Source organism: Anomaloglossus baeobatrachus, chromosome 3 (genome assembly GCF_048569485.1).
Source record: "Anomaloglossus baeobatrachus isolate aAnoBae1 chromosome 3, aAnoBae1.hap1, whole genome shotgun sequence".
Classification (NCBI taxonomy): Eukaryota; Metazoa; Chordata; class Amphibia; order Anura; family Aromobatidae; genus Anomaloglossus; species Anomaloglossus baeobatrachus.
In genome coordinates, this window is record NC_134355.1 from 222060462 (window position 1) to 222083871 (window position 23410).

General features: G+C 45.1%; 1 protein-coding gene across 6 annotated transcripts in view; it reads left to right on the forward strand.

Moving 5' to 3' along the window:
• LYST (lysosomal trafficking regulator) overlaps nucleotides 1-23410 on the forward strand; it is a 1763279-nt gene that overhangs the window by 216277 nt on the left and 1523592 nt on the right. For all 6 annotated transcript variants that reach the window (XR_012751618.1, XM_075339737.1, XM_075339736.1 and 3 more), the window contains exon 5: nucleotides 1293-2217. Coding sequence is in view for 5 of the 6 variants with exons in the window: in XM_075339737.1 (XP_075195852.1) it covers nucleotides 1293-2217 (925 nt within the window). In the remaining variant the exon portion in view is untranslated. The remainder of the gene's footprint in view (nucleotides 1-1292; nucleotides 2218-23410) is intronic.

Below are 23410 nucleotides of genomic sequence, written 5' to 3' on the forward strand. Positions count from 1 at the left end.
AGGTTCCCATCCCCAAAATGAGAAAAAACTCCATCCTTTCTTTTAAATGACCTGTGCCTACTCAAGAACCTATGGTGAGGAAAGCCTAGAGTTTTGTTTTTTTTCTAAAAAGGATTTGACAATCAGGAACTTTATTCCTTAAACCTACCAAAGCAGGTACCTGCACAGCTACGTTCCTGACCCTGTGGTTAGAACAGTTGGCTGCCCAGCTCAGCGGAAAATCCCCCTGTGAATGGATTTCAGCCTCCCTCTTATTCAGAAGGCAGCAGATTTTTTTTTTATATTTTTTAGCAGATTCTTCAGCAGATGCGTTTTAAATTAGATACAGGTTTCGCATGGCTGATCAACCTAGACCTTTTGAACCCTCTAGTTTAAAAATTGGAAGATATGTGATGCCTAAAAAACTATGCTAAGGGCAATCCCCTATGAGAGAGAATTTGCTTGGTTCATTCCTGCTTGATACTTTGACCCATGCTTCTGATGACACAAACGGCTACCATCCTTTTCCAATAGACCCTGTGAGCCCTTTTATAGTGGGAGGAGATTTAATAAATTTAGCACGAGGGAATAAAAAAACAAAACTGGAGGTTATCAAAGGGATAAAAATAGGGGGTCCCTGTTTAGAAACTCAAGTAAGGAGCGAAAATAATGATAGATTTGCGGTAGGTGGAAGAATAAAGCAGTTTCATCAAAATTGGGAAGGTATTACTCAAAGATCAGTGATCACTTTTTTTCTTAGAACATCCTACTTGAAGCCTTGCAATGGCGAGGTACTGTTGATCAATTGTTGATGTCTTGGTGTGATGACTCAAAATGTGAATAGGATTGACTCTCTAAGCTCAGTGTTTGTTCATTTAAATGTGCATTTATTATACCATGCCTCTGCTCTGTGTATATATTTGTATTTCTTCAGATATTTTGTTAAACCATGCCTGATGAAGAGACCTATGAAGTCTTGAAAGTTTGCTTTGTAACATCATTCATTTTATTTTAGTTAGCCATTAAAAGTTATCAGAACTACAAAATTATAATTTTGTTTCGCTCCTTGTTAGAGACAGCAAGTTGTGCAAAAAGTGCTGAAACATTGACATGTGCATTCAATAGTTTAGAGAAGGTCACGTTAAGTTCAAAAGATTAGAGGGCATTTTAGGATCATCCTGAAATTTTATCTACAAGGCAAATATCCCTAACTTTTTAGTAGCGTATATTATGTCCAATTCAGCATGAAATATTTATGGAAAGGTCCTCTTTAAGGAAATAAGTCATATTTACACTTTTTTTTTTTTCCCTAGGGTAGTTCGGGAAACTTTCTTCAATTTGAATGGATTAAATCAAGTTACTGAACTTATCTATTTAGATTCATTGAGAAGTTTTTGTTTGAAAATATTTGAGACCCTTATTTGCGTTGGAAAGCTACAAACTGACCTTTTACCACCCTCTGCAGATGTTGGTGCTAATGATGCTAACACGCCACTGACTTCAGAATTTTCTGTTCATCTTTTAAAGTCTCATGAATACATACATATTTCTCAAAGTATGAGTAAATTTTACGGTGTCCTGAGAGATGCCTGTCGGAAGAAAAGAGAGGATTTTGATGAGACTATAAACATAATAAATGTATTTCTCTGCTTGACGTTTTTGACTGTGAGCAAAGATGCAGAGTCTGATCTTGAATCACTCAAATCAGAAGACGTATCTGGTTATGACAATACTGCTAGTGTACCACTCTACGTTTTACCAAAGCTGAATGTTGAAAGCTTGTTCTTGCCTCCACCAGCACAAATGCACCAAGCAGCAGACATTTGGTCTCTGTGTTACCGGCTTTACTTGAAAAGTATGATGTTCCAGAAGCAATTTCTCAAAATTGGTGGCTTTGATTTGTGTTGTAAGCTTTTTTTTATGATGATCAATAAATTATGCAATTTTGAAGACTTTAGTTCTGCAAGACCCACATCCTCACAATCAGAAACATTCAAGCAATGTATAGATGAAAATTCTCATGTGGAACCGTATGATGAAATGGAAATTTTAATTACAAGCCACGAGTCTATGAAAGCTCCTGATTCTCCAGATGACATGTCAAGTTTGTTGTCTGATGGCAAAACTGATGCTCAGAAGTGGTCATCTGGTGTCGGAAAATTATTTGAAGCATTATTATCTATTTGTCTTCATGATGCACAAAACAGTCAATTTAAGTCAGATTTGATATCATCTGAGGTAAAGTAAATTTTGTTCCTGCAATATAAATTGTCACTTTTGTGTATACAATGGTTTGAATTTTGTTGGAATATTAACCCCTTCACGACTTTTGACATAGGTGTACCTTCTGGTCGGATAGGGGTTTATGACCTATGACATAAACTTGAGTCATCATGCTCCAGTCGGCACAGGAGCTATACCTGCATGATCACCGCCAGTGTAGGGGATAGCCAAGCTCCAGCTGTCACAACCAGGGACGGTACCTGCGTCGCTCTTGGTTGTTTAACACCTTAAATCACAATCATACAATAGCGATTGCAGCATTTATTGGGCTGGGAGAGGACGTGTGCTCCCTCTCACACCCGATCTGGATCCCCGCAACATGATCACGGGATCCCGATCGTTGCCATGGTATTCAGAGGTCAAATGACAACCTTTGGGTTACCTGGCTATGTCAAGCTTATTACAAAATGCCAACAGCATGGTCTAAAAGCCGTTCTATCAGGGCAGGTACAATCCATTGAAATGCTTGTGCATTGCAATGGATTATACCAGCAAACAGTAATAAAAGTTTAGTCCCATATAGACCCCTTAGATCGTGCTATCAAACACTGACAGCACAATTTAAAGGGCCGCGGTGGGGAATCATGACATTCCTCTCCAATGTGTTGTCATGGTAGCATGGACTCAGCTGATGACTTCTCATGCTGCCATGACTCACTCACTGTGAGAGCCGACAGAGCGCTGGCACTCACAGGAGATAAGCGATGCTGCTCTGATCAGCAGAAATGCACAGGGGATTGGATTGTGCAGTGATAAAGTCCCCTATGGGGCTAATAAAAAAAAAAAAAGTTCAAATCACCCCCTCTTCGCCCAATTGAAAATAATACAATTAAAAAAAAATAAACATTTAGCCGATCTCTCAAAATATAGAATCACTTAGGGTGGCTTTACACGCTACGATTTTGCTAAAGCGATCTCGTTGGGGTCACGGAATTTGTAACGTACATCCGGCCGCTTTAGAGGTCTCTGTGTGTAACACCTATGAGCGATTTTGAATCGTCGCAAATACGTTCAAAATCACTCATCGGTGACATTTCCCCCCCTATTCCCAATTATCGTTGCTGATGTTTGGGCGATGTAGTTACTTGATCCTGTGGCAGCACTCATCGCTTCATGTGACACCGCAGGAACGAGGAACCTCACCTTACCTGCGTCCCGCCAGCAATGAGGAAGGAAGGAGGTGGGCGGGATGTTCGTCCCGCTTATCTCCGCCCCTCTGCTTTGATTGGGCGGCCGCTTAGTGACATTGCTGTGACGCCGAACGAACCGCCCCCTTAGAAAGGAGGTGGTACGCCGGTCACAGCGACGTCGCTATGCAGGTAAGTCCGTGTGACGGGGGTGCGCGACGGGCAGCAATATGCCCGTGTCACACAAACGATAGGGGCGGGTATGCACTCTAGCGATATCGGTAACGATATCGCAGCGTGTAAAGCCCGCCTAAATCTGATTTGTACATGGCGTGGCTCGACAAAAATTTCATACGCCAAAATTACGTCGTTTGGTTGCCGCAACATTTCCTAAAAATACAATAATAAACGATCAAAACTGCACAAATATACAAAAATAATATAATTAAAAACGTCCGCTCAAGACACAAAAAAACAAGCCATCACTGCGCACCAGTCTCGGAAAATGGCTATAAAAGTGCTATTTTTTTAGACAAACATCTCAATCTTTTTTTCATCACTTAGATAAAAGTATACATGTTTGGTATCTGCGAACATGTGCCGACCTGAGGCATTATAATGACTCATTAGTTTTACCGAATAGTGGACATGGTGAATAACCCCCCCCCCCCCATACCATTGTCGAATTTCACTTTTTTCACTATTTCTCCACATATGAAACTTATTTTTTCCGTTTTTCAGTTCAGTACACTATATGGTAGAACTAATGGTTTCATTCAAAGTACAACTCGTCCTGCAAAGAATAGGCCCTGATATGGCAATATTGCCGGAAAAATAAAAAAGTTATAGCTCTCAGACGAAGGGGAGGAAAAAGCTAAAATGAAAAACGAAAAATTGCTTGAGGGCAACGGTATTAAATTAGTTTTTATGGTATAAGCTTGTCTATAAAATGAAGGTAAAGCTGTTGTGGATGGTGAGATATGGAGATTGAAAGTCAGAAGTTATAAACATTTACCCTTTTGCTCATCATTATACATACATATCTATCCATAATGCTGGGCTATCACCTACACTTGGGACACCAGTAGGCCATTTGAGTGTATATTAATATAGAGATATTTATCCAGCATATACATGGGCACATATGCAAATCTCTTTCTCATATACATACATTTTGTGACACTACCTCTAGAAACAAAATTTATACACCTATCCCACAATAATTAATTGTGTAGTGTGAAGCAGGAGTACATTTCTCACTAATAATCTTACATGGTGCCAACATATTCTGAAGTAATTTTCCAATAGAATAAGCATCACCACAATATTAGACACGGCATACTGAATCATAGTGCCTCTAAACATTTTGCGCTGGAACACCAAAAAAACACGGATGATTTAAATTTAACCGTTATAGATCAAATCCCGGTCCATAGCTCGGCTGGATTTGCAGATTTTATATGGAAGGAGTATTATTGCATAAATAAAATCGGCACTTTAACACCTGAAGGCCTGAATATCAGCTTTGAGAATATATATTTTATTAATTCATATCAATAATTTTTGTCTTAATTTTAATGTTTTTTATTAATATGATTACATTTTCAGTTGTATAGGTATTTAATATCTATACCGTATTTAGTTGTAACACATAATAAGTGTGCTTATTTATTAGTTTTAGTACATATTTGCCAGATCTGAATTGAACCAATTGGTGATTGATTAATTTTATATATACTAATTGATTGCATATCATGTTTAATATATAATACTGTTGTTGATTACAATGCATAAGCACCTGAGGAAGAGAACAGATTGCAGTCATGGCCAAAAGTTTTGAGAATGACACCAAAATTATATTTTCACATCATCTGGTGCCCTCTGGTTTTTAATTGTGTTTGTCTGATGTTTACTTCACATACAGAAATATAATTGCAATCATATTATGAGTACCAAAAAGTTATATTGACAGAATGAGTTAATGCAGCAAGTCAATATTTGCAGTGTTGACCCTTCTTCTTCAGGACCTCTGCAATTCTCCCTGGCATGCTCTCAATTAACTTCTGGACCAAATCCTGACTGATAGCTGTCCATTCTTGCATAAGCAATGCTTGCATTTTGCCAGAATTTGTTGGTTTTTGTTTGTCCACCCGTCTCTTGATGATAGCCCACAAGTTCTCAATGGGATTAAGATCTGGGGAGTTTCCAGGCCATGGACCCAAAATCTCTATGTTTTGTTCCATGAGCCATTTAGTGATCACCTTTGCTTTATGGCAAGGTGCTCCATCATGCTGGAAAAGGCATTGTTGGGCGCCAAACTGCTCTTGGACAGTTGGGAGAAGTTGCTCTTGGAGGACATTCTGGTACCATTCTTTATTCATGGCTGTGTTTTTAGGCAAGACTGTGAGTGAGCCAATTCCCTTGGCTGAGAAGCAACCCCACACATGAATCGTTTCAGGATGCTTAACAGTTGACATGAGACAAGACTGGTGGTAGCGCTCACCTCTTCTTCTCCTAATAAGCTGTTTTCCAGATGTCCCAAACAATCGAAAAGGAGATTCATCTGAGAAAATGACTTTACCCCAGTCCTCAGCAGTCCACTCCCTGTACCTTTTGCAGAATATCAGTCGGTCCCTGATGTTTTTTCTGGAGAGAAGTGGCTTCTTTGCTGCCCTCCTTGAAACCAGGCCTTGCTCAAAAGAGTCTCCGCCTCACAGTGCGTGCAGAAACACTCACACCAGCCTGCTGCCATTGCTGAGCTAGCTCGGCACTGTTGGTAGTCCGATCCCGCAGCTGAAACAGTTTTAAGATACGGTCCTGGTATTTGCTGGTCCTTCTTGGGCGCCCTGGAGCCTTTTTGGCAACAATGGAAGCTCTCTCCTTGAAGTTCTTGATGATGCGATAGATTGTTGACTGAGGTGCAATCTTTGTAGCTGCGATACTCTTCCCTGTTAGGCCATTTTTGTGCAGAGCAATGATGGCTGCACGTGTTTCTTTAGAGATAACCATGGTTAACTGAAGAGAAACAATGATACCAAGCACCAGCCTCCTTTTAAAGTGTCCAGTGGTGTCATTCTTACTTAATCATGACTGATTGATCGCCAGCCCTGTCCTCATCAACACCCACATCTGTGTTAATGGAACAATCACTAAAACAATGTTAGCTGCTCCTTTTAAGGCAGGAATGCAATGATGTTAAAATGTGTTTTGGGGGTTAAAGTTCATTTCTTTGTCGCTCCATTGGGAGACCCAGACAATTGGGTGTATAGGCTATGCCTCCGGAGGCCGCACAAAGTATTACACTAAAAGTGTAAAGCCCCTCCCCTTCTGCCTATACACCCCCCGTGCTCCCACGGGCTCCTCAGTTTTTTGCTTTGTGCGAAGGAGGCAGACATGCACGCATAGCTCCACAGATTAGTCAGCAGCAGCTGCTGACTATGTCAGATGGAAGAAAAGAGGGCCCATAACAGGGCCCCCAGCATGCTCCCTTCTCACCCCACTCTTGTCGGCGGTGTTGTTAAGGTTGAGGTATCCATTGCGGGGACGGAGGCTGGAGCCCACATGCTGTTTTCCTTCCCCATCCCCCTTAGGGCTCTGGGTGAAGTGGGATCCTAATCGGTCTTCAGGCACTGAGACCGTGCTCCATCCACAGCTCCTGAGGACTCTGCTGGATAGGAGCCGAGTATCGTTCAGGGACATGGCCCTGCTACTTTGAGGTACTCTGTGTCCCCGTGGGGACTGCGCACAGCGACACGCCAGCATTGCTGGGTGTGCTAGTGCACCGGGGACCGCGGCGCTGACCGCGTTTGTGCCATTACACACTGCAGCATCGCTGAGTGTGTTAGTGTATGGGGACTACCGCGCTGACCGCCGCTGCCATTGTTATCACTGCGGCGCGGCTGGGACTGTTAGTGCGCCGGGGACTTCCGCGCAGACCGCGCTTATACGGCGGCCGCGCTTATAACTCGAGTCCCCGGCTTTTGGGCCTAGTCTCTTTGTCTTCCCGCCCCCAGGCCTGCCAGTCAGGGGAAGGGCGGGACGCTGTACAGCACGGCAGCACTGAGGGCTGGAGCATGCTTTGCATACTCCACCCCCCTCACTGTGCACAGTGGGGCACCAGTTCCCGCACTTTCTGGGTCACGCCCACGGCTCCCTCCTCTCCTCAGGACGCCAGCAGCCATTCCTGTCAGCTCCTCGGACGCTGCAGAGGGGAGGCAAGCTCTGGGGGACCCAGGCAGGGATTCTGGTGGCCACACCAACCGCTTTAAGCGGGCGGTAAGCAGCACCTGAGGTGCTGGCCCCACTTGTGCAGAAGTGTAATTATAGATTATATGTTTACAAGGCTATACTTTACACTGTATGGTGCACAGTTGATTTCTGGCTATATACCCTGTTGTGTTGCTCAAAGGAGACAACAGCATGGCGCCCACAAGAAGCAGGGGTGCCAAAACACAGGCTTACTATGCTGCCTGCGCCGCATGTACAACCTCGCTACCGGCAGGTTCCACTGACCCTCATTGTGTGCACTGCTCGGCCCCTGTGGCACTTACTCAGCCGGAGCCTCTGCTAAGGGGGGCCCAGGGGGAACAACCAGCTAACACTGTCCAGGTGACAGGGACGGAGTTTGCAGTTTTTACTGACAGACTTTCTGAGACTATGGCTAAGATTCTAGAAGCTTTGCAGTCCAGACCGGTATCTCAGACCATGGGCACTGTGGAATCACTGCCCCCTGGTTCCCCTCAGTTGGAACAACAATGTTCCCCCGGGGTGTCTCATAGATCCCAGGGTGAGGTCTCTAACACGAACCGCAGCCCCAGACCGCCTAAGCGAGCTCGCTGGGAAATCCCCTCGACCTCATCACATTGTTCAGGGTCTCAGAGGGATGACTCTCTGTATGATGAAGCGGAGGTAGCTGATCAGGATTCTGATCCTGAGGCCGCTCTCAACTTTGATACTCCTGATGGTGACGCCATAGTGAATGATCTTATCGCATCCATACATCAAATGTTGGATATTTCTCCCTCGGCTCCTCCAGCGGAGGAGTCAGCCTCTCAGCAGGAGAAATTCCGTTTCAGGTTCCCCAAGCGTACAACGAGTATGTTTCTGGATCACTCCGATTTCAGAGAGGCAGTCCAGAAACACCGAGTTTGTCCAGATAAGCGTTCTTCCAAGCGCCTTAAGGATACACGTTATCCCTTCCCCCCTGACGTGGTCAAGGGCTGGACTCAGTGTCCCAAGGTGGATCCTCCAATCTCCAGACTGGCGGCTAGATCCTTAGTTGCAGTTGAAGATGACGCTTCGCTCAAGGATGCCACTGACAGACAGATGGAGCTCTGGTTGAAATCCATCTATGAAGCTATCGGCGCGTCTTTTGCTCCAGCATTCGCAGCCGTATGGGCACTCCAAGCTATCTCAGCGGGTCAAGCGCAAATTGACGCACTCACACGTACGTCTGCGCCGCAAGTGGCGTCCATAACCTCTCAAACGTCGGCATTTGCGTCCTACGCTATTAATGCTGTCCTGGACTCTGCGAGCCGTACGGCGGTTGCAGCCGACAATTCGGTGGCAATACGCAGGGCCTTGTGGCTACGGGAATGGAAGGCAGATTCGGCTTCCAAAAAGTCCTTAACCGGTTTGCCATTTTCTGGCGACCGTTTGTTTGGTGAGAGGCTGGATGAGATCATCAAACAATCCAAGGGAAAGGAAACATCCTTACCCCAGGCCAAACCAAAATTACCCCAACAGAGGAGGGGACAGTCGAGGTTTCGGTCCTTTCGGGGTGCGGGCAGGTCCCAATTCTCCTCGTACAAAAGGCCTCAGAAGGATCAGAGAAACTCCGATCCATGGCGGTCTAAGTCACGCCCTAAAAAGACCGCTGGAGGTGCCGCTACCAAGGCGGCTTCCTCATGACTTACGGCCTCCTCACACCGCATCCTCGGTCGGTGGCAGGCTCTCCCGCTTTTCCGACATTTGGCTGCCACAGGTAAAAGACCGTTGGGTGAGAGACATCCTGTCTCACGGTTACAGGATAGAGTTCAGCTCTCGTCCTCCGACTCGATTTTTCAGAACATCTCCGCCTCCCGAGCGAGCCGATGCTCTTCTGCAGGCGCTGGGCACTCTGAAGGCAGAAGGAGTGGTGGTCCCTGTTCCTCTTCAGCAACAGGGTCACGGTTTTTACTCCAACCTGTTTGTGGTTCCAAAGAAGGACGGGTCTTTCCGTCCTGTCCTGGACCTAAAACTGCTCAACAAACACGTGAAGACCAGGCGGTTCCGGATGGAATCCCTCCGCTCCGTCATCGCCTCAATGTCCCAAGGAGATTTCCTTGCATCGATCGATATCAAAGATGCTTATCTCCACGTGCCGATTGCTCCAGAGCATCAGCGCTTCCTGCGCTTCGCCATAGGAGACGAACACCTTCAGTTCGTGGCACTGCCGTTCGGCCTGGCGACAGCCCCACGGGTTTTCACCAAGGTCATGGCGGCAGTAGTGGCGGTCCTCCACTCTCAGGGTCACTCGGTGATCCCTTACTTAGACGATCTGCTGGTCAAGGCTCCCTCTCAAGAGGCATGCCAGCACAGCCTCACCGCTACTCTGGAGACTCTCCAGAGTTTCGGGTGGATCATCAATTTTCCAAAGTCAAATCTGACACCGGCCCAATCGCTGACATATCTTGGCATGGAGTTTCATACCCTCTCAGCGATAGTGAAGCTTCCGCTGAACAAGCAGCGTTCACTACAGACGGGGGTGCAATCTCTCCTTCAGGGTCAGTCACACCCCTTGAGGCGCCTCATGCACTTCCTGGGGAAGATGGTGGCAGCAATGGAGGCAGTCCCTTTCGCGCAGTTTCACCTGCGTCCTCTTCAATGGGACATCCTACGCAAATGGGACAGGAAGCCGACGTCCCTCGACAGGAACGTCTCCCTCTCTCAGGCAGCCAAAGCTTCACTTCGGTGGTGGCTTCTTCCCACTTCATTGTCGAAGGGGAAATCCTTCCTACCCCCATCCTGGGTGGTGGTCACGACGGACGCGAGTCTGTCAGGGTGGGGAGCAGTTTTTCTCCACCACAGGGCTCAGGGTACGTGGACTCGGCAAGAGTCATCACTTCAGATCAATGTTCTGGAGATCAGGGCAGTGTATCTGGCCCTAAAAGCGTTCCAGCAGTGGCTGGAAGGCAAGCAGATCCGAATTCAGTCGGACAACTCCACAGCGGTGGCTTACATCAACCACCAAGGAGGAACACGCAGTCGGCAAGCCTTCCAGGAAGTCCGGCGGATTTTGATGTGGGTGGAAGCCACGGCCTCCACCATCTCCGCAGTTCACATCCCGGGCGTGGAAAACTGGGAAGCAGATTTTCTCAGTCGCCAGGGCATGGACGCAGGGGAATGGTCCCTTCACCCGGACGTGTTTCAGGAGATCTGTTGCCGCTGGGGGATGCCGGACGTCGACCTAATGGCGTCCCGGCACAACAACAAGGTCGCGGCATTCATGGCACGTTCTCACGATCACAGAGCTCTGGCGGCAGACGCCTTAGTTCAGGATTGGTCGCAGTTTCAACTCCCTTATGTGTTTCCTCCGCTGGCACTGTTGCCCATAGTGTTACGCAAGATCAGGGCCGACTGCCGCCGTGCCATCCTCGTCGCTCCAGACTGGCCGAGGAGGTCGTGGTACCCGGATCTGTGGCATCTCACGGTCGGCCAACCGTGGGCACTACCAGACCGACCAGACTTGCTGTCTCAAGGGCCGTTTTTCCATCTGAATTCTGCGGCCCTCAACCTGACTGTGTGGCCATTGAGTCCTGGATCTTAGCGTCTTCAGGATTATCTCAAGACGTCATTGCCACTATGAGACAGGCTAGGAAACCAACGTCCGCCAAGATCTACCACAGGACGTGGAAAATATTCCTGTCGTGGTGCTCTGATCAGGGTTTTTCTCCCTGGCCATTTGCCTTGCCCACTTTTCTGTCCTTTCTTCAGTCCGGATTGGAAAAGGGTTTGTCGCTTGGCTCCCTTAAGGGACAAGTCTCTGCGCTCTCTGTGTTTTTTCAGAAGCGCTTGGCCAGACTTACACAGGTACGCACGTTCCTGCAGGGGGTTTGTCACATCGTCCCTCCTTACAAACGTCCGTTGGAACCCTGGGATCTGAACAGGGTGCTGATGGTTCTTCAGAAACCACCGTTCGAGCCAATGAGGGATATTTCTCTCGCACGCCTTTCGCAGAAAGTGGTTTTCCTAGTAGCAGTCACTTCACTTCGGAGAGTGTCTGAGCTAGCAGCATTGTCATGCAAAGCCCCTTTCCTGGTGTTTCACCAGGACAAGGTGGTTCTGCGTCCGGTTCCGGAATTTCTCCCTAAGGTGGTATCCCCTTTTCATCTCAATCAGGATATCTCCTTACCCTCTTTTTGCCCTCATCCAATTCACCAATGTGAAAAGGATTTGCACTTGTTAGATCTGGTGAGAGCACTCAGACTCTACATTTCTCGTACGGCGCCCCTGCGCCGCTCGGATGCACTCTTTGTCCTTGTCGCTGGCCAGCGTAAAGGGTCACAGGCTTCCAAATCAACCCTGGCTCGGTGGATCAAGGAACCAATTCCCGAAGCTTACCGCTCTGCTGGGCTTCCGGTTCCCTCAGGGCTGAAGGCCCATTCTACCAGAGCCGTGGGTGCGTCCTGGGCTTTGAGGCACCAGGCTACGGCTCAGCAGGTGTGTCAGGCGGCTACCTGGTCGAGCCTGCACACTTTCACGAAACACTATCAGGTGCATACCTATGCTTCGGCGGATGCCAGCCTAGGTAGGCGAGTCCTTCAGGCGGCTGTTGCCCACCTGTAGGACGGAGCCGTTACGGCTCTATTATGAGGTATTATTTACCCACCCAGGGACTGCTTTTGGACGTCCCAATTGTCTGGGTCTCCCAATGGAGCGACAAAGAAGAAGGGAATTTTGTTTACTTACCGTAAATTCCTTTTCTTCTAGCTCCAATTGGGAGACCCAGCACCCGCCCCTGTTTTTTTGTGTACACATGTTGTTCATGTTGAATGGTTTCAGTTCTCCGATATTCCTTCGGATTGAATTTACTTTAAACCAATTTATAATTTTTTCCTCCTTCTTGCTTTTGCACCAAAACTGAGGAGCCCGTGGGAGCACGGGGGGTGTATAGGCAGAAGGGGAGGGGCTTTACACTTTTAGTGTAATACTTTGTGCGGCCTCCGGAGGCATAGCCTATACACCCAATTGTCTGGGTCTCCCAATTGGAGCTAGAAGATAAGGAATTTACGGTAAGTAAACAAAATTCCCTTCTTTCTTAGCCAATATTGACTTTGCAAGTAATTGCTGTTAAGCTGATCACTCTTTGACATTCTGGAGTATATGCAAATTGCCATTAGAAAAACTTAAGCAGTAGACTTTGGAAAAATTAATATTTGTAGCATTCTCAAAACTTTTGGCCATGACTGTAGTCCTTGAAACGCATAGTGCAATAAATTAAGACCTTTCCATCCACAGTCTGCAGCGCCCTGTTATACACTATTTTCATTGGTATTTTTCCTATTATGGTACATAGCCTCCATAATGTCCTCTCGTAACCATACTAGCCCCCCTCTTTACAATTTTCCCCTCACACTATATCTGTCTACACTGCCCAGTCTGTATACTGTGTCCCTTCTTCACTCAATTCCCCTTATGTATACTGTCACTTCTAAACTGTGCCCTTACACTGTCCCCATGCTCTCTGCCCTGTTGCCTACTTTTACCCAGTCTATATACTGTGCTCCTCACATATTTCTCCCCATATCATCTTTTAAATTTCTCACCTTGCATTTTTCCCCCTTACGGTCCCCTTATGCTCCTCCTTACTGACCCCTTACACATTCCTCCACCCTTCTGTCCCCTCAAACATCCCCCCATAAACTGTCTTCTAACACACTTCCCCACACCAATGCTGTCTCCTCACATTTAACCCTCCCTATACTGTCTCTTCAAACTTCCCAACCCTATTGTGTCCTCTCACAAGATTACCCATGACATTAAATTTTTGGATTCTTCAGCTCCATTGGAGTGCTGTCTGTATACACGTTCATTGCCTATGTATTACAGAGATGTGACGTCAGCAGCATCCTCAAATGATGTCTCCCTGCCTAGATATTCCACTGGTTTCTAAATTTGTATATGTATGACAAAGCAAGTTAAATTTGTCTGTCACAATTCCTCCTGTGCATCTTTTACACATTAGGTAACTGCTACATTATAGATTTGGGGTGTGCTCAGCTGTCAGTACTGCTGATTTACAGCTCAGTTGTCCAATCTAGTGTAGGGGCGTGTTGAGCTATCGATGTGTTCAGTGACTGCTCAACTATTCATTCTAAAACCAGGATAATTGTGGTATACTCCGCGCTGCTGTACAAAGAATCACTCCAAATAATAAAAGCAATGGTGATGGTTTATTCTACGCGTTTCGAAGAGATATCCCCTCTTCTTCCTCAGGAAAATCCACCGAGCACCGTGTTCGGTGGATTTTCCTGAGGAAGAAGAGAGGATATCTCTTCGAAACGCGTAGAATAAACCATCACCATTGCTTTTATTATTTGGAGTGAATCTTTGTACAGCAGCGCGGAGTATACCACAATTATCCTGGTTTTTGTTTTGCTTCTGCCTTTGGCGCGTGGGATCGGCTGCAGCTGTTATATGTCTCTATACTGGTTGTGAGTCTCACAACCTTTCCAGGTGAGCGGTTTTCCTATTAAAAAGTCACCATATTTTACACTGGTAAGACCCTATTGCGCTCCTTATATTCACAGCTTTCTCCCAACTATTCATTCTCACACTGGGAGGTTCTGGGTGTTTGCCGTTCGAATCTTGTCTCACAACTTATCTGTGTAGTGACTGGCCTGCCTTGGGGTCAACCGCTTGGCTGATTTAATATAATCTACATTTTTATGATCCGTCACAATCATAATTTGACGAATAGCTGCCTCCAAAAAAGTGTCACCATTCTACAAAACTCATTGGACAGCGAGCTATTCACAATTCTCAACATCATATTGTCTCTCAGCAGAAGATAATTTCCTAGAGAAAAAGGCACATGTCCGCAAGTTGGTCAATGTTTAGGAATCTTGAAACAATACAACCTATAAGGCTATGTGTGCACAGTGCATTTTTGCGCGTGCGTTTTTGGGCCTAAAACTGCATGACAGTAGCCGGCGACCAAAACCTAAAATCTGCCCCCTTACAAGTGAGATCAGTGAGCAACTTGCTAATCTGAGAAAAACCCCTAATAAATTTTCTGTACTAATTGATGAATCTTAGAAACCCTTGCAATGATTTATGGTCTCGAAGTTGAACCCATGCAATTATGGCTTGTACCTTCCAAAGATCCATCTTAAACGCTTGAGCGGATACCATGAACCCGAGGAACAAAACTAATTATACAAAAAAAGTAAATTTCTCCAACCTGCAAACCGAACAATTTTCTCAAAGCTTTTGTAAGACAAACGGACATGTTCATAGTGTGATTACAGATAGACTACCCTAAACCTTCCAACACAATCAGAAAAAAGATTCATAAAGTTTTCAAAAACTGCTGGCTAGTGATGGGTGGATCCGAACTGAAAAAGTCTGGATCCACATGTGTTCCAAAGTACCCAAGCATTGATTCTGGGCTCTGAGTTCTCAGGGTGACTCTGGGCTCGGAGTTAGCAGGGAACTGCGGGTAACGATCTGGGAACGACAAATCTGGTAATTTAAAAAAAATAAAATAACGGTAAAAAGGGAAAGTATGCATGTTATACCTGGGCTACATGTGCTGCTGCAGTTTTGTTGTCACAACAAAACTGCACCCTTGAGACATTGAAAAACCCCACCAAAAACTGCACATTGTCCCATGAAAAAAGCCCCCCGTTTGTAATGATGCGTTTTTGATAAGTTTTTTGACCATGCATTTCTAATGCATTTTATCAGTGAAGCAAGCCAAAACCGAAAAATAATGAACATTCTGCAGTTTGTGAGACGTCTGTGACAAACTGCAGACAAACAAATTGCAACATGCACACAACAATTCTGAATTTTCATAGACTTTGCAGGAATGTCAAAAGTAAGAATTTTCTGACATCAAAACTGCACCAAAAAACGTCAAAATTTGCAGCATGCGCATGTAGCCTTACCGGTCTCACACGTGGCTGTACACTGCTTCTTGGCTGCTCACACTACTTCCGGGGCCACTCCTTAACCTCATGCATATACATTGCTTCCCCGGCCTACCAGCAGTCCCCGTGTCTTTGGTTGGAGTCAGACTCACTCACACCCTGTGTGACAACATGTCTTACTGCTTTCAATCAGAGATGCTGTCTGTGTGTCTGTATTGCTGTAAAAATAAATTAAAAAATTAGCGTAGGGTCACCCCATATTGTTACTCAGCACAGCTAAAGCATACGGCTACAGGTTGCAGCCCCCAGCTGTGCGCTTATCCTGGTTTTGTATTAAAATAAGAGGGACTGCATTTTTATTTAAATTATTTAAATATTTATTGTAAATGGCGTGCTGTCCCCCCTATTTTGATAGACATGATAAAGCCGACTGTAGAGACCCATGGTTATTGTGCCCCCCCAGCTTAAAAATACCAGCCTGCAGCCGCCCAGGATTGTTGTATCCATTAGATACAACAATCTCGGAACTTTATCTGGCTCATCCCAATTACCCTGGTGTGGTGGCAGTCAGGGTAATAGGCGGTTAATAGTTCACAGATGCCACTAAACCCTAGATTAGTAATGGGAGGCATCTCGTTCCAGGTCTGTCTTTCTCCATCTGTCTCGTTCCCAGTCTCTGTCTCGTTCCCGGTCTCTGTCTCGTTCCTTGTCTCTGTCTCGTTCCTTATCTCTGTCTCGTTCCTTGTCTCTGTCTCGTTCCCGGTCTCTGTCTCGGTTCCCGTCTCTGTCCCCGTCTCTGTCTCGGTCCCCGTCTCTGTCTCGGTCCCCGTCTCTGTCTCGGTCCCCGTCTCTGTCTCGGTCCCCGTCTCTGTCTCGGTCCCCGTCTCTGTCTCGGTCCCCGTCTCTGTCTCGGTCCCCGTCTCTGTCTCGGTCCCCGTCTCTGTCTCGGTCTCTGTCTCGGTCCCCGTCTCTGTCTCGGTCCCCGTCTCTGTCTCGGTCCCCGTCTCTGTCTCGGTCCCCGTCTCTGTCTCGGTCTCTGTCTCAGTCCCCATCTCTGTCTCGGTCCCCGTCTCTGTCTCGGTCCCCTGTCTCGGTCCCCTGTCTCGGTCCCCTGTCTCGGTCCATGTCTCTGTCAACAGACGAGGACAGAGACAGACCTGGAAAGAGACGTAGACAGAGACGTGGACAGAGACAGACGGTTGTGACGATGTGTCCCTCCCCAACTCCCGGCCTTTATTCATGTACTCTATGCAATATAGGGTCATGTAGGTTGCTTGGCTGTCTTTGTTCTTTGGTTGTAACATTATATCCCCACAGCCTGTACCATATTGTAATCAGGCTCCAGCAGTAGCTATTGTCCTGTATGTACTGCTTCTGGTGGGAGATTGTTTATGCTTCTCATCATGGGACTCCTCCGATCCACAGCTTGGTAGACCGAATAGAGCCAGGATGTCTAGAATCCTTTCATGTATCAAATGTCCAGGGGAACTGGGCCCTTCTGCCCACCTAAGGGGCTGATCCCAGAAGAGGAGAATGAGACCCATGTTAGTCAGTTAGTTGGATCTCAGCTGGTGAATGACTCGAATTTATAGCTGAAGCTAGGCCCTAGTGCCTGTGTATGGACTGTTACAGATTGGAGATCAGTGGCCACGTGGGATTGTGTTTTGTTGTTCATTCTTTTGAACTCAAGGAACTCGTATAAGAAGAACCATTGCCATATTTTTCCCTGGTGTCGAAATACTGGGAGGCGCCCCCGGATCTGTTGTTTTGTTGTGGACTCCTTGCAGACTTTAAGGATTTATATTCATGTTTGGTGCTTTATCTTTGTGGTTCCAATAAAGCCCTTTGGATTGTTCCTCGGCCTGGCGTCCCTTACTGCTCTGTCGTATACCCCGTCACAGCCTTATTCTCCCTTTCCAAATTCATTGTACAAGTCAGGCTCCTTTCACACATCAGTTTTTTGCCATAAGTCACAATCTGTCGAATTTTGAAAAAAAACCAAAACTGATCTGGCGACTGATGCCGCTGGATCCGTTTTTTCTCTTGTCAGGGGGCCCCTGACGAAGGCTGTTTGCTGAAACGTGCGTTGGGTGTGGGTGGCGCCATTCCAGCAGGAGGAGATGTTAACAGGTTAGTCTCACCTTCCTTTTATTGCACTCTATTGTTGTATTAGCACATCCATTCCTTTATGTTTAAACCACATATAATTGTGTTGCTCCTCGGCCTGGTGTCCCTTACTGCTCTGTCGCATACCCCGTCACAACGTGGAACGAGACGGGGACCTGGAATGAGACTGAGACCTGAAACGAGACGGATGCCTCCCATTACTAATCTAGGGTTTAGTGGCATCTGTTAGCTGTTATTAACGGCTTATTATCCTGACTGCCACCGCACCAGGGTAATTGTGTTGAGCCAGATAAAGTTCCGGCATTGTTGCATCTAATGGATACAACAATCCTGGCTGGCTGCAGGCTGGTATTTTTAAGCTGGGGGGCACAATAACCATAGGTCTCCACAGTCCACGTCGGTCTCTGTCCACGTCGGTCTCTGTCCACGTCGGTCTCTGTCCACGTCGGTCTCTGTCCACGTCGGTCTCTGTCCACGTCGGTCTCTGTCCACGTCGGTCTCTGTCCACGTCTTTTTCCATGTCTCGTTCTACGTCTATTTCCATGTTTTTCTCTTTCCTTGTCTCTTTTCACATCTGTCTCTGTCCATATCTCTGTCCACATCTTTCCACGTCTCTTTCCACGTCTGTCTTGTTCCCAGTCTGTCTCTTTCCACATCTCTCTTCCACGTCTCCATTTTCACATCTGTCTCTCTTCACGTCTGTCTCTCTTCACGTCTGTCTCTCTTCACGTCTGTCTCTCTTCACGTCTGTCTCTTTCCACGTCTGTCTCTTTCCACGTCTGTCTTGTTCCACGTCTGTCTTGTTCCACGTCTGTCTTGTTCCACGTCTGTCTTGTTCCACGTCTGTCTCGTTCCACGTCTGTCTCGTTCCACGTCTGTCTCGTTCCACGTCTCTCGTTCCACGTCTGTCTCGTTCCACGTCTGTCTCGTGCCACGTCTGTCTCGTGCCACGTCTGTCTCGTGCCACGTCTGTCTCGTGCCACGTCTGTCTCGTGCCACGTCTGTCTCGTGCCACGTCTGTCTCGTTCCACATCTATTAATACGTCTATTTCCATGTCTTTCTCGTTCCACGTCTCTTTTCGTCTGTCTCGTTCCACGTCTTGTTCCATGTCTTAATCTTTTCACATCTTTTTCCCCGTCTGTCTCTTTGCCCGTCTGTCTCTTTGCCCGTCTGTCTCTTTGCCCGTCTGTCTCTTTGCCCGTCTGTCTCTTTGCCCGTCTGTCTCTTTGCCCGTCTGTCTCTTTGCCCGTCTGTCTCTTTGCCCGTCTGTCTTTATTTGCACGTTTCTTTCCACGTCTGCCTTTATTTGCACGTTTCTTTCCACGTCTGGTTCTACGTCTTTTTTTGCATTCTCACAAGAAAAATGCACCATGCAATTTATTGTGTAATTTCTCTTGAGTATGTCGATACCTCATATGTAGTAATAAGACTAGAAAAAAGAAGCACTGATGGGTATTACCAGATAACAGGCGTAATGTATAAATATATACTCTCACCTAATGTGGTTGTGAAAGTCACAACCACTGCCAAGCATAAGATAATGGCGTCTGCCGCAGCCCCACGTGGATGAGCATTCAAACAGAAGAGAAGGGGTTAACGCCGTGCATCAGCCAAATGAAGATGTAGAGTTGTTGATAAATTAATATCTTTTTTTTATTTCACAGGTCTATGCATTTCGAGGTTAAAACCTCTTCCTCAGGACTAGAATATCAACAACTCTACATCTTCATTTGGCTGATGCGCGGCGTTAACCCCTTCTCTTCTCCTGTTTGATACCTCATATGTGGTAGAAATCAACTGTTTGGGTCCACAGCTGGGAAGGGAAGGAGTGCCATTTTACTTTTTGAATGCTAAAATATCTGCAATTGTTAGCGATCGACATGTTGAGTTTGGAGAGCTTCTTGTATGCCTAAATAGTGGAGCTCCACCACAAATGACCCCTCAGAATTTATTTGGAGTACCTTAAAACCCCGGGTGCTTAACAGAATTTTATAACATTGATCTGTAAAAATAAAGAAAAATACATTTTTACCACAAAATTGTTACTTCAACCAGACATCTTTTTTTTCACAAGGGTAACATGAGAAAATGCATCATACAAATTGTGCAATTTCTCCTGAGTACCCTGATACCTAGTGTGATGGAAATCAACTGTTTGGACACACAGCAGAGTTCAAAAGGGAAGAAGCTCCATTTGACTACAAAATTGGCTGCAAAAGTTAGCAAACGCCATGTCATGTTTTGAGAGCTCCTGATGTGCCTAAACAGTGGAGCTCCCCCACAAGTGACCCCATTTTGAAACTAGACCCCTCAAGGAATTTATCTAGATAGTTGGTGAGCACCTTCAACCCTCAGGTACTTCACTGAATTTTATAACGTTGAGCCATGAAAATGAAAAAATATATTTTTAATTTTAAAATGGTTATTTAACCCCTAATTTCACAAATTCACTAGGGTAATAGGAGTTAATTGATGTTGCAATTTGTTGCGCAATTTCTCCTGAGTACGCCAATGGTCGAAAACTACTTTTGAAGCACAGTATAAAGGGAAGTGAAGGGGAGTGCAGATTTAGTCTGCATGTTGTGCCATGTCACATTGGCATAACTTTTTTTTTTATTACCACTAAACTGTTTTTAACCCCTGATTTCCAATTTTTATAAGGGGAATAGGTAATAATTAAAAAAAAAAAAAAAAAAAAAAGGCCCAATACTATGTTACACAATTTCTGATGAACGTGGTAATACCACACATTTGACTGTATAGTACTGTTTGACCGCACTCCAGGGCTCGAGTGGGAAGGGGCACCATTTATTTTTGGACCACAGATTTCTCTAGGTTAGTTGGCGGACTGCATTTGCAGAGACAGATCAAAACACACGTGTATGAGAAAATAATAAAAAAAACTTTACTCCCCTTTCTCCAGCCCTCTTGTCTCTGCCGCTGCTGTCACTTGCTTCCGACCGCCGCTCATTGCATATTAACTTCACTGCGGCCGGAAGCAGCAGCAGCGGGGAGTCAGCAGGACCGGAGACCGTAGATCAGAACCACGGACAGCGAAGCCAGGGACAGGTAAGTAGAAAGTTCCCGTTCCCCATGTGTTATCACGGATAACACACGAAGAACACACGTGCGCCATAAACACTGCTCACGGAGGGCAAAACGCACCTTTGACACGTCCGTGAAAAACGTGCAGTGTTTTTCACGGACGTGTGAAAGAGGCCTAAGTGTGTAAAGGGTTTTTGTTATACTGTACCAATTATCACCCATCTGTGTATGTGTATCCTTTGAGCTATACAGCTTTTTACCTCACTCTTTGGTTCAATAAAGTCTAATTTGCATATGGACGTTTGATTTCCTTTTCCTTACTTTTTTCCCATTTTCTAAGCTAAACAAATCCAACTTTTTCATCTGTGAGGCCTTCCATTCCTTGAAATAATCTAGTTGCCTGCCTTTAAACTGACACTAACTTATGAATATCCTTTTTAAAATGTGGAGCCCAAAACTGGATCCTACTGTATATTCTAGATGTGGCCTTACGAGTGATATATAGAGGGGTAACTATGTTGGAATCATGTGATCTAAACATTTTTTCTTTAACAGCCTAAAATATTGTTTGCTTTTGCAACTGCTACTTGACATTGAGCTCTGCTGCTCAGCTTACTTGTAACCAGAATATCATAGTCTTTATCCTGTAGTTCTGAGTTTACTTCCATTTAATGTATAGGCAGCAATAGGATTACTCCATCCTAGGTGTATTACTCTACATTTATCAACAATCAATCTCTTGCCAAGTGTTTGCCCATTCCAAAATCTTCTCTAAATCGTTTGGTAATATTGTATTATCAAGGTCCGTTTTTAATATCCTACCTAGTTTGGTGTCGTCAGCAAAGAGTGACACTTTACTCCCAATCCCATCCACAAGGCCATTAATAAAGAGATTAACCCCTTAGTGACAGAGCTAATTTTCACCTTAATGGCCAGGCCATTTTTTTCAATTCTGACCAGTGTCAATTTCAGAGGTTATAACTCTGGAACACTTTAACGGATCCCGGTGAGTCTGAGATTGTTTTTTCGTGACATATTGTAGTTAGAGATAGTGGTAAATTTAGGACCATATTTTTTGCATTCATTTTTTAAAAAATTGTAAATTTGATGAAAATTTTAAACATTTTCAAACTTTGAATTTTTATGCCCTTAAACCAGAGAGTCATGTCACACAAAATAGTTAATAAATAACATTTCCCACATGTCTACTTTACATCAGGGCAATTTTTGAAACAAAAATTTTTGGGATTGGGAAGTTTGAAGGGTTCAAAGTTCATCAGCAATTTCCCATTTTTTCAACAAAATTTACAAAACTATTTTTTTAGGTACCGCTTCACATTTGAAGTAACTTTGAGAGACCTAGGTGACAGAAAATACCCAAAAGTGACTCCATTCTAAAAACTGCACCCCCTTCCCCCGCCCCAAAGTACTCAAAACCACTTTCAAGAAGTGTATTAACCCTTCAGGTGCTTCACAGGGACTAAAGCAATGTGGAATGAAAAAAGCAAACAATAAAATTTTACCTAAAAATGTTGCTCTACCCCAAATGTATTCACTTTTAAAAGAAGTAACACAACAAATTGGACTCCAAAACGTGTTACCCACTTTCTTATGAGTGCGCTGATACCCTACATGTGGTAAGAAACCTCTGTTTGGACAATTGGGAGGGCCCGCAACAGATGGAGCAATATTTCGATTTTGGAAAGCAAATTTGACTGAAATAGATTGTGGCACCATATTGCTTTTACAGGTCTGCTAAGGTACCTAATCAGCAGAAACCTCTAACAAGTGATGCCATTTTGGAAACTAGACCCCTCAAGGCTTTTACCTAGGGGTATAGTGAGCATTTTGGACCCACAAGTACTTAACAGATTTTGATAACGTTAGGTTGTCATATTGAAAAAAAATGTTTTTCTCAAAAATGTTGTTTTAGCATCAATTTTCTCACTTTTTCAAGAGGTCATTCCAAAAATTGGACCATAATGTTTGTTACCCGCTTTCTTATGAGCACTGTAATACCACACATGTGGTCAGAAACCTTTGTTTGGACAAATGGGAGGGCTTGGAACGGAAGGAGCAATATTTGAATTTTGGAAAGCAAATTTGACTGACAACAGATAGCAGGTACCATGTTTAATTTGTATTGCCCCTAAAGTACGTAAACAGCAGATACACCCCATAAGCGACCCCATTTTGAAAACTAGGCCCCTTAAGAAATGTATCTAGATGTTTGGTGAGTACCCTGAACCCCCAAGTGCTTCACAGAATTTTATAACGTTGAGCTGTGAAAATAAAAAATTCAATTTTACCACAAAAGTAATACTTCAACCAGGTAGCTTTTTTTCAGAAGGGTAACAGGAAAAAAATCACCATAAAATTTATTGTGCCATTTCTCCTGAGTTTGACCATACCTCATATGTAAAAATCAACTGGGCACTCGGCAGGGCTCGGAAGGGAAGGAGTGCCATTTTACTGCAAAATTGGCTGGAATCCATAGCGGACGCCATGTTGCGTTTGAAGATCCCCTGAGGTGCCTACACAGTGAAGCTTCCCAACATGTGGCCACATTTTGGAAAATAGACCCCTCAAGGAATTTATCTAGATGTTTGGTGAGTAACCTGAACCCCCAGGTGCTTCACAGAATTTTATAACGTTGAGCTGTGAAATTAAAAAATTCAATTTTACCACAAAATTGTTACTTCAACCAGATAGCT